This window comes from Setaria viridis, chromosome 8, assembly GCF_005286985.2.
Source record: "Setaria viridis chromosome 8, Setaria_viridis_v4.0, whole genome shotgun sequence".
NCBI classification, from domain to species: Eukaryota; Viridiplantae; Streptophyta; class Magnoliopsida; order Poales; family Poaceae; genus Setaria; species Setaria viridis.
The window spans coordinates 23644307-23657488 of record NC_048270.2 but is presented as its reverse complement, the minus strand read 5'-3'; the positions used below and the strand labels follow the sequence as shown (position 1 = coordinate 23657488).

Here is a 13182-nt window from a genome sequence, read left to right as displayed (position 1 = left end):
TAGTAATATATGCCAAGTTCAAGTCTCAACACATATCTAAAGAAAAACCACACACCATGGCCGATCCTCCTATAGCAATAGAGGATCGCACACCCATCACACATTTATGGCTCTTTTTCCTCCACCTCATCTTGTTCTTGTTTTTTCCTTTTTCAGGTCCACCTCCCACAGTTTTATGGTTGCACACATGTTCATTTGTTGAAAGTGAAGCCTCCTACTTGTACCATAAGGTAAACGGTCTATTACTTAGGTTGGACTCTAGAAGTAGATCGTGCATATTTAACGAAGTCAGCATCCAGTTAGATTAGTAAGAAAATAGCAAGAACTAAGAAGTAGATGACAAAAGATGGCAAGTGTAAATGTTACGTTAATGAATTTCTACGTCAACAAGAATCAAAAGAAGGGCCTTCAAACTGCTAGCTTGAATGGGATTGATAGGACAACCAAACTAACATGCTCCATCACAACATGATCCCATGAAAAGGGCCAACAAGCATGATTGATGTAACAGCTTGCCATGCATCCGTAAAAAGCCTGCAACTATCTACAAAGTCACGTTCTTGTAGATAGTGATACGTTAATAGGAAAAACTTGGAAACAAGTACCGAGTCACACGTTAGTAAAGTAGAACAAAAACAAGCACTGCTGGTATAATCTACATCGATTTAGAGCCTCTTTGGCGGGGCTCCAGCTCCGGCTCCTTAGGCGGCTTCCGCTGGAGCCTTGCCAAACGGCGCTGCGGTAAACGGCTCCGGCATTGAAGCCCCGAAAATTCCGCTGAGAGGAGCCAAGAGACAGACAGGGAGCCGAAAAAACTGATCAACCCTGCCAAACAAGCCACAGCCCTTACCAGAGAAGCTGCTCCACCAGAGGAGCCACAGCCGAAGCCGTTTCAGCTACATCCACAACCGTGCCAAACGAGCCCTTACTGTCACACATAATTTACAGCTACGTCAATGTGTCAAGTTTCACATGTCCCTTTTCTCACAACCGACTTCATTCTGTGATGGTAACAAACCACAAAATGTGTGAATCGCCGAAAGACTGAGTAAGAAACCCAAACCATGACCAATCCTCCCTATAGCCACAGAGGATCACCCTCCCTCCCAACACATGCACCCACCATCCTTTTTGCCCTCCAATTTAGTTATTCCCTGGCCAAAAGGCCACTATATATTACCCTCTCCACGCTCCTCCTACCACTCCCCCACTGGTCCTACGCCATACCATCCCAAACCAAACAGAAGGAGCAGGAGCTAGCTGAGAGCACACACAGTGGAGGCTGGGGTAGCCTGTAGCCGTGAGGAGGTCATCGTCGTCGCCGTCGCCGCAGCTGCTCTGAGATCATGGCGGACTGGGCGCCGGTGTTCATCGGACTGGTGCTGTTCATCCTCCTCTCGCCGGGGCTGCTGTTCCAGATCCCGGGCAAGGGCCGGATCATCGAGTTCGGCAACTTCCAGACCAGCGGCCTCTCCATTCTCATCCACGCCATCATCTACTTCACCCTCATCGCCATCCTGCTCCTCGCCGTCGGCGTGCACGTGTACCTCGGCTAGTCTTCAGTCGACCGCAGCGGCGGCGGCCTCCTCTCTGACCGGCCAGATTATTCATTAGGTACAGTGGTAGAGGCATGTTCATCTCCGTTGTTGGCTAGCATGGTATACTAGTATGGGGGGGTTCAATGTTCTTTGGGCATTTGTCAGGTTAAGCCGTCAAAGGCTTACTACTGTTCTGTCAAATGTATCTCTTCTGTGCAGTACTGCATGTTGATCATGATCTTCCATGTCTCTTGTTAGCATGAGTTGTGTTAGCAGTGCCTAACTGAGCTTCGATTTGCTTGAGATGCTAACTGAGGATCGATTTGCCACCTTTTTGTTTCAGAACTTCAATCTTTCTGCTCTTTCTGTTCTCGTCTGAAAATTGTTTCGGTACCTGTTCCTGGCCAGCTACTTGGTGGCCAGTAGTTCAGCAACGTTTTCATTGGTCTGAATCTATAAGATCAGCCCGGAGTATTTAATTTGAGCCCCTTTTTGTGGTTGAGTGAGCAAGTACTTTAATCTTATTTTTAGATGACATTCTACAGAAGTTGACGTCCCACCTAAACTTTGGCCATTTAATCATGTTCTTGATTCCTGTAAATCATCCTGAAATACCACTTTGTGGCAGCATTACCTGTTTCAATTTTCATGAGAAGTCAAACTCTAGTGAATATCATTGAAGCCATTGGATTGCAGTGTTGTGTGCACACTAAGGCCTGCATGTATACGCATCCCCAAAGTTTGCAGCCATGGAGTTATTCATTTTCAGAAACAGTAGAGAAAATAAATGTAAAAAAGGTACCAATGCTGACCTAATGTGCCGAAACCACCGACTAGTCCACCCAAGAAAAATGCACAATTTAGGTGGAAAGAACTACGGAACAAACTCTTCAGATGCACATGGGTTGGAGATGAAGAGTTGTTGGCATGTCCATATTCTACCCTATAGTTGTTGCCGTGCTACACATGCTCTGCGACGATAATCTAGAACGCTACTGTTGTGATAAAGTTCAATCATTTTCCATGGGGCCGTCTCACCCTTCCATTTGCAGTTTCCTTGCTGGGCTGTTCTGAAACTTTTTGTGGTCTGACGTCGCTGGGTCGATCCAAGGGTCCAATTAAAACGCCCCAAGTTCTGAGTTAACAACTTCAGGGTCGCGCCAGTTTCTTCACAGTGTAAATCTCGCATTTTAAGGGTGAAATGTTGGCGTGCATTCCACACAATAGGCATATATGGAGCCACGCACTGCTCTCTTCATTTTCCATGTTTCTTATTTTCACCTGTTGTAATGATTGGACGTTTGCAATTTGCGCACATGTTAAGGGCTCGTCTTCATCGTAGAAACTTGTGCTAACAAACAATTTACCAGTGCCAGTGGGGTCCAAGTGTTGGAGTACCTAGAGATTACAGTAACCACTAACCAGCATAGTTCTTTTTTCCTAGTTCATTGCTCGTCAGCACTCAGCAGCAAAGATTTACATGTTCACTACTTGAGAGCTCCTTCAGAAATGGAGTTTGCCCGAGTAGTTGTGATAAGATCGTTCGCCTATTTTCTACTCCTGCTGTTTTTAAATACTTGTATGTTCTGATGACTTTACAGTTCAAACTTTGGTTATCGAATCTTTTTAAAATACATATCCAAACAATTGTAAGTATGACATTCTAATAAATTTTGAAAGGAAAAAAATCTAACAGTAATATTTCCAAATTATTACTTAATAACTGAATAATTTTTTAAACAATATTATTGGTCAAACTTTAAATAGAAAATCTTGAATAGGTTTAAAAATATGTATTAGTGGCCAAAGCTTGAAAAATAAATTCATATTAGAAGATGGAGAAGGTAATATTTTTCACATGAGTCATGAGTCGCTAATTTTTTTTAGATTATGAGTCGCTCATGAGACTGTGATGTGTCACCCAAGTGACAGCCCATAAGGCCCGTACCGTCAATCATAGGGGTGCAGCCCAATAGAGCACGTTGTTGTTTTTTCTCTCCCCGGTTCTCTCATCTTCATTTTTGTTTCAAAAAAAAAAGACATCTCCGTTTCTATCTTTCATTGTCCTTGTTAATGAATTCTTTTTTTCCTCTCTCTTCTATCCTGTGAGTTTTCCATTTTTTGTTACAATCAAAATATTTTCTAAATCTGAGAATAAGCCGAGCCCAAATTTGCCCATGGTGAACATCCACATAATCTTCTATAGCTACACGCCTACACCAATATGCTAATTTCACATCATTATTTGAAAACTATAAATTTTAGTGATAAATTGCACATCCATAATAAGGCACCTGACAAACGCCACACACCCTAGCCGATAAGCCTTAGCAACCACAGAGCGAGGATCACCCTGCCCTTCAGAAATTCATAGCTCTCTTTTTTCCCCGCCTCATACTACATTTGCCAGGTTTATTTCTGCTTCTCTCAGTCATATTTGGATTATAATCTAAGTGAAGATTTTTTTGCTTCTTGTTTTTTGATTCTTGTAGTTGAAATCTCTGAAGCGGCTTACCACGTAAGCGAGAATAAATGAAAATAAGCAAGACGTTTGGTGGGATTCACACTTATTTTTATCGATAAGCTGCTTATAAGCGGAATTGCGGAAACAAACAGGGTCATTATTGGTCTAATCTTCTTCAGCTATGGAACAACTCTTTGGATGGACTTGGAATGGAGATGAATGAAGAGTTGTTGGCGTGCCCATACCCTAGCGATCTCCGATAGTTGCTGCGGATGCTGACTGCACATACTCTGCTACGAATTCAGCACGTTGCTTCTATGATGAATAAGGTCACTTCGTTTAATTCCCATGGTTGGTAGTCTCACTTCCATTTGCATGTTTATACTCCGTTTGAACAGTGAGACTGACCGACTGACACCAAAAGATGCGTAGTTTGTTTGAACAGTGAGACTGACCGACTAACGTCAAAAGATGCGTAGTTTGTTTGAACAGTGAGACTGACCGACTAACGTCAAAAGATGCGTAGTTTGTTTGAACAGATATGAACTTACGATCAGATATGAACTTACGTACTCTCTTCATGCTAAATTACTATTCGTTTTGGATTTTTAATAGCTAAATATATATTATGTTAAATACATAGTACAAGTAATATATCTGGAAAAAACAAAACGAATGGTATTTTAGGACAAGGCTTGATCTGAGCCGTCAATCTCTCGATCCAAAGCATCCTGGATGCACTGAATCCTGATCCCCCAGGAGATCAAGCCAGACTCGTAGTTGGCGTGCCTTGCGCCCTTTTGCATCAATCGGCATTCCACGCAACGGTCATACAGAGCTACACTGTCCCGTGTGCTTTTCGCCTGTAGTAAATGTTGGACGCTTTGCGCATGTGAAGGGCCGTTTGGATCATACAAACTTATGCTAGCAAGATGGCCTGAATAGCCACAATAGCTCTTGTAATTTATTGCTCGTCAGCACCACAAGGTGGCCTGAATAGCCACCATAGTTCTTCCTCCGCTTATTTGTACTTCCCTTATTTTTTTTTACTTTGCAATTTAAACTTTAGCATCAAATTTCATCCACACATATCTAAACAAAATTACATGTCTAAAACATTCTAGTAGTACTTTGGATAGAAAAATCTAACGACGGTTTTTTTACGTTACCTGAATAAATAACATTTTAAGATATGTAACATTGATCAAAGTTTGAATACAAAATTCAGAATTGGCGAGTATTATTAAAAGATAGAGATAGTATGTTGTCTCACCTTGACATTGTGAAATCAAAGTCACTCTTGGGGGGAGGGGGTGTTTATAAATTCGGTAATGCTACAAAACATACGTCCGAAATCTTAAAAAATCAGACGCGCCTGACATACGTTGCAATAGTTAAGCATAGATATTGCAACTATTATTTTCGCATATTTCATAGTGAATGTTGCATGAAATATAGTATTCATTTGCGGCGGTAATTTTTTATCTCAAAGTCAGACAACGTAGTCATTTTTACACATTATTTTTTATGTTGCAAACAGTGACCGCTAATATGGCACTAGATAATTTTTAATGTTTCATCGGAACATCCGATGAAATATTTCTCATCGGACGTCCGAGCGCTAATATTTCTCATCGGACGTCCGAGCGCTAGCAGCGCCGCTATAAATTGCATATGCTACTGAAAGCCATCATATAGCACACATCGTTTCCACTGTTAGAACAACTTTCTCTACTCTTGAAACATTTTCTACCTTACCCCTTCGGATGGAACAATTTTGATTCTACTGCTGACACATTTTCCACTCACCACTTCGATGGAAAATGTTCCAACAGTAGAAAGAAAAAGTTCTACGAAGAGAGAAAAAAAAAGTTTTCTAACAGTAGAAAAAAAATATTCCAGGAGAAGTGCCACGTGATGACTTCCAGTAACATGCATATGCGATTTATAACATTCTTCAGCCCATGGGTCCGTAACTCCGTATTGAATGGCACAGGGTCCTCCATGTGCTGCAAACAAAATTACCAATACACACACACAGACAGACAAATGGACCACAGCAAAATCAGCCCAGCCCGAATTGGCCCATTATCAATAATAGCATTGGATTGAAGTATTGAACTAGGCAAAGCGGACCCATGTAAAACTGAGCCATCTGCCCATCAGATCTTTTGTGTCCCTGAAGGCATTCCAGAATTCCAGTAGCGCATACATGCATATATTTTTGCAAAAATAAATATCACAAAAATGCACAGAATTATTAACAGGACACATTTAAATCAATCAACTAAACAATCTGCACAACAGCCACCACCTCCATCTCCTGCAGGATCACTTGTATACATCTCCTGACTACAACTGAATCTCCAGGTGCACAAACACCCCCCCAAGTCCCAGTTAACACCATTGCAAGAAATTGAGAACTCGGCAGCAACACAAAACACAACACATCCCAGTCAACACCATTGCAAGAAATTGAGAACTCGGCAGCAACACAAAACACAACACATTTTGTCTACTACTGCCAAGGAAATGGCAGTGCCTGTGAAGGATCCTCCAACACAGCATCAGGAACAAACACATGGTGGCTGCCACCAGATGCAAACGCAGCAGTGACAGCTGCTGTTGCAACCTGCTGTGACGCGGAAGCAATGCGAGAGAGTGCAGAGGCAACCTGTGCTTGGCCAGCAGGGGAGGGATGATGCAGCGATGATGACAGAGGAGAGAGAGCACACTTGGGGCCCAGCGTGTTGTTGCATGCGCTGCTTCCAGTGTGGTTGCTATCCTCAACCAAAAAATGACCGTGGTGGGATGCACTGAGCATGCCACCACCGTCCTGTGGGAAAGGGAGCTGCTTTGGTGTTCTTGAGAATGATATGGAGAAGGGTGGCTGACGATGGACCAAGTGCATAGTGTCAGAATTCTCGCGGACTGTTGGAGTTGTTTGTGGATAAATTTCAAATTGATTAACTGCAAGTAAAAAAACAAACATCATTCATCTACTTTTCTGCTACCCTATTGGAAATTGGGTAAAGCTTGCTAAAAAAATAGTTCCAGAAGAAATATGTTCAAGTTGGCAATCAGTTCAATGAAAATGATGAAGATGAGCTCTGCTAGATTAAAAATGTGATTAGACACGCTAATAGATATAGTTCTGTGCTATCATTTTAAATAGATCCATCATTTAATAAAGACTATATATATAGTAGTATTAATGAGGTACCTAAACTGGATTAACTAACTCCTACGAGTAGTATTATTAAATTACCAAGATGCCCAACTTATGTAAGCAGAAATGTACAGACCTTGATGGTACGGAATGAAACCCCCAAGATTTGTCAGATCATGCTGTGGCTTTCTTCGACGCCTATTATGGCCATCCAAACGCTTCCGGCAACTTTTTTTCCCCTCGTCAAACTCAGACAGCATGTGAAACCTGCAAGTACAGAACCAACAACCTCCTTCAGGACAGCTGCTTTGAACTGGTCCCACGATATTAACTCCAGACAGAACTCACTTCATGCAGCAATATCGGATTTTACAGAAACATTTACGTTGAACTCAAGAACAAACACAAAATTAAATTCCCATGAACATAGGAAAATTTTATTGCTGACTAGTTATGTTCATTGACTAAGTTTCCTATTCATGCCACTGCTTTGTTAGGATTTAACAAGCAAATACTTTCCGTAGCCAATTCCAAAGACTAACAAAGGATGAACACAGTTATTTAATATAGGCTAAATGGCTGAGTTCAATTCTATATAGTAATTATTGTGTTGGGCTGTTGGCTGAGTGGAGTATTAGGACAGCAAGAAACAAAAAAGTCTTGCAGAATGCGAGTCAACAACAAAGGCTTTTGTCAAAATTATACTTTCATCATTAGATCGTCCTTTTATCATGAAACGGTGCATTTGTAAGAAAACATGGCGCATTGCACAAGATGGATAATACGATGCTTTTGTGCTCCTGACTGGTAGTATTGATATCTAGCTCAAATTTATAAGGTAAAACATCAGAGTTTTGGTATTATGACATAAACATGATATATCAAAACATATGTGTTTCTCAGTATATTCACTGTGTGAAGGCACGTCATATGATTTGTTTCTTATGTTGGATATGTGATATTTTCATAACTTCATTGGGGCCGAAGATTCCTTTACACCTGAAGGCTTTTAATTGTCGCAACTCCCAAGAAGTATATCCACGATCTTCTTGATGATGCTTCTCATGAATTGACACATTATTAAGGCTTCCATGGAGCTCAATGTTCACATTCATGCAACTAATGGTGAGCCTCTTGGGTATCCCACATGCTATCGCCAAATTGTAGTCTTATTTATTTTGGTGGCACCTGTCTATGACATTTCATATTCAATGTGTATCTTAAATTATTTTGTTCTGCTCCCACTCAGCTCCACTAGTCATCTTCATGTTCCATACCATCGTGGGACTATCACTCAATATCTTTTTTTCCCCGTACACTAGCTCCAGGGAATTCAGATGCTAACTAGGCTAGTGGTTCCTCTCTACCTTGTAAAATGTGGAACAATAGGGCAATATGTTTAGATCATCCTACAAAGGCATTTAGCTTTTAAAATCAAACACTCTAATATGTGCACTCTATAGTAAGATGCGCAGAAATTTTTAACTCAAACAGTCTAGAAGAAAAATGAACAAAGGTATTTAGAGAACCTTATAGTAGGGCAATATAAAGATACCAATATGTGCAAAGAAAAATTGGCAAATGTTAGAAAGAGTATTGAAAACATGTCCAGTAAAAGGTAAAAGGGTGGAAATGGTTGAGATTTATTGGTAATTTGGTATAACCTTTGCCCACGTGATGCAACTTTCATGGTTAGCATAAGCCGATGATGACAGTTTTATTGTGAATATGACCATGAGATGAATGCTCAAATATCTTATATAAGCTCCCCCTTCCTCTCAACCCCCAAAAGATAATAAAATTTTCACGTAAAGTTTTTTTTAAACATGCATGTGGTAAAACTCCAAATATTTGATAAACTATTTGTGGGTAATATGATGTATATTGTTCAAACGAATTTCAAAAGAGTGTACAAACTTTTTTGTGGTGGTGGTGGTCGTGGTGGTGGGGGTGGGGGTGGGGGGGGGGGGCGCGGGGGGGTCTTTGTTTGCTATAAATCAATGGCCAAGTTCTGCATCAGACCACAAAAGGTCGATAACATGTACTTGGGAACAACATAAAAAATCATGGTTCAACGGCTACCTAGATAACCAAAATAAATTACTTAATTTACAATACTTTTTTCGAGCTTCTCATCTTCAGGAACATACCACCCATTCAGTTCTAAATTCTGATACAATTCAGACTTCGGAGATTGACATAATGCTGAGATCATATTGTTAAATGAACATAAGAGATTTATGCTACCTAGGTTCAATATGGTGGATGTACAGGCCACTTAGGCAGATTACACATATCTGAGGTGAAAAGAATCCACAAGATAAAGAAACCTCGACCAACATGGGAACTGGATTCGAATTTGGAATACCAAGTTTCTGCTAAGGTGTTAATTCTAAAGAATCCATCTGACTTGCCCCTTACAGTTGTTATCTTTCATCTACATTGAATAAATGGCACTGATAGTTTTAACCTTTGAAGACACAAAAAATAAACTAATACACAACTTCAATATGTGGAGCCAAACATTGATGGAACCTAAATTCACTAGCTCTTCCATCAAGATGCATCTTAAAAAGATAAGCACTGGTGCAGCTTTAGAACTGAAAGCTCCAAATGCAAGGTCTCTTTCTCCTGCGTCTTCAGAAAAAAAAAAATGCAAGATCTCACAATTGCACTTGACATTCTATATTCTTGATTAATCTACAGATTAGGAAATATGCAGTCTTCAGATGATAGAATGATAGTCAGCTTACAAACATTCACAAGACTTGGCTCTAAGATCCAAGTAAAAATCAGGAAGTGCATGTTATCAGGATCTTTTTAGTTTAGCTGACAATCCTGGTGCAGTCAAAGGGCTAATGTCTACTCCAACTAAGTCTCTTAAGACATTGTCAATTCATACTGCATTTATACTTCTATTTTGTACACTTTCAGCAAACTTCTCGCAGTATATCTAAAAAAATACTTGCATACTTGAAAAGGAAATAAAGGTCCAAATATCATGAGAAAACACATAATTCCACCCACGTTCGCTTAAACTTTCCGTTGCTACTTATGTCAGCTAACTATGAAGTAGTCTAGTATGTAACAGGGAAACAGGGAGAAGAAAGTATGCCTCCAAAACCAGGGGAGAAATTAAATCAACCAACCAAGCTATAACCTGATATTTCAGTTTCAGATACGCTTGCTGCAAGGAATAACCCATGAAATAACCTCAATCCTAGTTTGAGGCCTTCCTTTTATCACAATGGGCAACAATAAGCATTAAGGTATGTACTTGACCAGATCTTATATCTAGTGAAATGTCTTCATATTTGGTTGCGCAGAAACAGCAATGGTTTGCAAAAAGTTGCATCGCAGAGCAGTCATGAGCTCAGATTGAGCATGCCCGCTGAAGAAAGCCCAAAACTTCAGCAATCATGAGAAAGATTCTGCATGATGCTGAGTATCCCATAGAAAAATCAAACCCTACTCAAACAAGTCAGTTGTCCACACCAACAGCTTTCTTTAAATAGTACCAACAGGACTAAATTAATCGGGTTACAAGACCCTAAACAACCACAAATTACCAACCCAATAGTTTAATCAGCAACGCATAGCATCCGTGAGATTAAACTATCAGCACGCCATCAGATCCTAAACACCAGACGCCACCAAATTACCAACCTAATTGTTTAGCTTGCCAGCTTGGGACCAAACTAGACCTGAAAACTTTGCCCCTAAATTTGCCCCAACGTATGCACCAAATCCCTACCCTGAATTCCTCAATTAGCAAGCCAGATGGGGACCAATACGCACTCAATTATTAACTAATGACCTCATCAGCACAGGAATTGTTGATTAATTCGACGAGTACGCCGCTTTGTACAAGGATCGGATGAGATGGTAGCCGTACCGGCTGCATTGCTGGCAGAAGCGCTGCTCCTGGCCGCCGACGACCACCACCGGCGTCTTGGAGTGCGCCTCGCAGACTCTGTGCCGCCGGTGGTACTCCCGGCACCGGCTGAGGTCGGACCGGCACCCGTCGACGGAGCAGGCCTCCGCGCCGCCGCCACCGCCCGCCGAGCGGGACCTCCTCCCACCTCCGGCCGCCCCCACCGGCCGGGCTCGCTGGGCCAGCCCCGCGGCGAAATCCTGAAGCCGCGCCTCGGCGGCTGCGGCGGCGGCGGAGGACGACGGCCCCGCGAAGGACAGCATGGTCGGGCCGGGGTCCGACGCCGCCGCCGCGCCCCAGGATGGCGCCCCGGAAGCCGCCGCCCAGTCCATGCCCCCGGAAAAGAAACCTGTTCCCAACCAAGAAACCGTCACGACGGCGGCAACAATTCCGGGCGAAAATCCTGCAAGAAGCTAAATAACTATCCAAGAAATGGCATCCAGGCAATAAGCCCCGCCGGATGTCCAGGAAGGCCACCGATTCTTGCACTCCCGCGGCAAGAGCGCAAGAACTTACCATGGCGCGACGCCTACAGAAATTTAAGCGCAGAGCGAAGCAGAAGGGGATGAGGCGGCACATACGATCGGAAGAAGACGAGTCGGCAGCAGTGCCCACCTCAGCAGCACTGTAGAGAGCGGCGGGGCAGGTGGGGGAGCGAGCGAGCGAGCGAACAGTGCGGGCGCGTGCTTGCGTGTGCGCGGCTCGCGGGGACACCGATCGGTCGCGGCATCCCGTGCCGTGCGGGGTATATACATATATGGGCAGAAAGGGTGCGAAAGGGGGCAGTGAGAGAGCGATCTGGAGGTGCTGGGCAAATTCTTCTCTTGTCTTTCGAGTTTTGACCTTGCACTGTTCACTGATCCCTAGCTTTCGGTAGAGGATCTTTGCTAATCCATTCCCTTTAGGTTTTGCACGCCGGTCCCTAATTTTATCCAGAAATCTTAAACCTTCAAAAAAAGAATATATGTTGAAGACCTGAGCGGCTATCAGTCAGGGTTAAAAGTGAACATTTAAGGTCCAGTCAAAGGGGAGTGTACGTATATAAAGCCTCTTATTACAGGGGTGTTTGGGAACACCCTATTAAAGTTTAACACCTGTCACATCGGATGTTTGGATGCTAATTAGGAGTAGTAAACATAAGCTAATTACAAAACTAATTGCACAGATGGAGTATAATTCGCGAGACGAATCTATTAAGCCTAATTAGTCCATGATTTGATAATGTGGTGCTACAGTAACCATTTGCTAATGATGGATTAATTAGGCTTAATAGATTCGTCTCGCGAATTAGCACAAGGTTCTGCAATTAGTTTTATAATTAGCTCATGTTTAGTCCTTCTAATTAGCATCCGAACATCCGATGTGACACTGTTAAAGTTTAGCACCTCGTATCCAAACAGCCCCTACATACAAGTTTTATTGCAGAAATATAAACTTGTAGCCAAATCATGACTACTTTAGAAAAAAGTTATGGTTTCAATCGTAGGCATCATTCCTGGTACGAAAGGCACATGATATTGCAAAAAGTAAGGAGGATAATTTCCTACCCTGCAAAATATTTAAGAGTTAGGAGGGCATGCATCTTTCTTTTCTGTAAGAACTTGAACTTGATCGCCTCACTACCATAAGTGTCTTGCTATTAATTTACATACCATACATGTTGACCTATCAATCACGTATCGCAAGCGAGAAAAAATAGATACTCAAATCGAGGTTAAAATAACATCGCCTCACGCATGGCTCTTCAATAGGATACAAATTAATTCAATTCAATCTAGTTTGTATAAGTTTCATATACGCGTGATGCAAACTTTTTTGTTAACACACATTAGGTCTGGTAACCCAGTACTTTAGTCCACTCATTTTTGGCACTTTTAGTCCCTAAAGTGCCAAACAGGTGGACTAAAATGTGGACTAAAGTGTTTAGTCCTCTAGTCCATATGAGGTGGACTAAGGTAGACTAAAGAGTCTTGGGACACCCTTGCCCCTCATTTATTGCCCTTCCTCCCGCTTGGCTCCCTCCGCTGGCCTCCCTCCCATCGCCTCCCGCCCGCTAGCGACGACAGCGGCGGGGCTG

The 13182-nt window shown here is 42.3% G+C and overlaps 2 protein-coding genes across 4 annotated transcripts; one reads left to right on the top strand and one right to left on the bottom strand.

Moving 5' to 3' along the window:
- The first annotated feature begins 1194 nt into the window (after positions 1-1194).
- On the top strand, positions 1195-1795 carry LOC140223683 (uncharacterized). Its single transcript, XM_072295784.1, has one exon. It carries the CDS (start codon positions 1347-1349, stop codon positions 1554-1556), a length of 210 nt encoding a protein of 69 aa, XP_072151885.1. The 5' UTR covers positions 1195-1346; the 3' UTR covers positions 1557-1795.
- Positions 1796-6198: 4403 nt separating this feature from the next.
- On the bottom strand, positions 6199-11840 carry LOC117833803 (putative squamosa promoter-binding-like protein 19). 3 transcript variants are annotated; one of them, XM_034713402.2, is made up of 4 exons: positions 11687-11840; positions 11067-11454; positions 7308-7438; positions 6199-6972 (listed from the first exon to the last, which is right to left on the bottom strand). In XM_034713402.2, exons 2-4 carry the CDS (start codon positions 11435-11437, stop codon positions 6521-6523), a joined length of 954 nt encoding a protein of 317 aa, XP_034569293.1. In that variant the 5' UTR covers positions 11438-11454; positions 11687-11840; the 3' UTR covers positions 6199-6520. The 3 variants fall into 3 exon arrangements, with proteins under 3 accessions (XP_034569293.1, XP_034569294.1, XP_072151843.1); XM_034713403.2 differs by having other exon boundaries at positions 11622-11831; XM_072295742.1 differs by having other exon boundaries at positions 11067-11831.
- Between the last annotated feature and the right edge of the window lie 1342 nt (positions 11841-13182).

Bases quoted from the DNA above. Each gene is read 5' to 3' on its own strand.
- LOC140223683 (XM_072295784.1), top strand. From the start codon at position 1,347: ATGGCGGACTGGGCGCCGGTGTTCATCGGACTGGTGCTGTTCATCCTC.
- LOC117833803 (XM_034713402.2), bottom strand. From the start codon at position 11,437: ATGGACTGGGCGGCGGCTTCCGGGGCGCCATCCTGGGGCGCGGCGGCG. The intron at 7,439-11,066 runs GTACGGCTACCA...CTGTACTTGCAG, and splicing joins TTCTGCCAGCAATGCAGCCG to GTTTCACATGCTGTCTGAGT. The intron at 6,973-7,307 runs GTCTGTACATTT...TTTTACTTGCAG, and splicing joins TTTCATTCCGTACCATCAAG to TTAATCAATTTGAAATTTAT.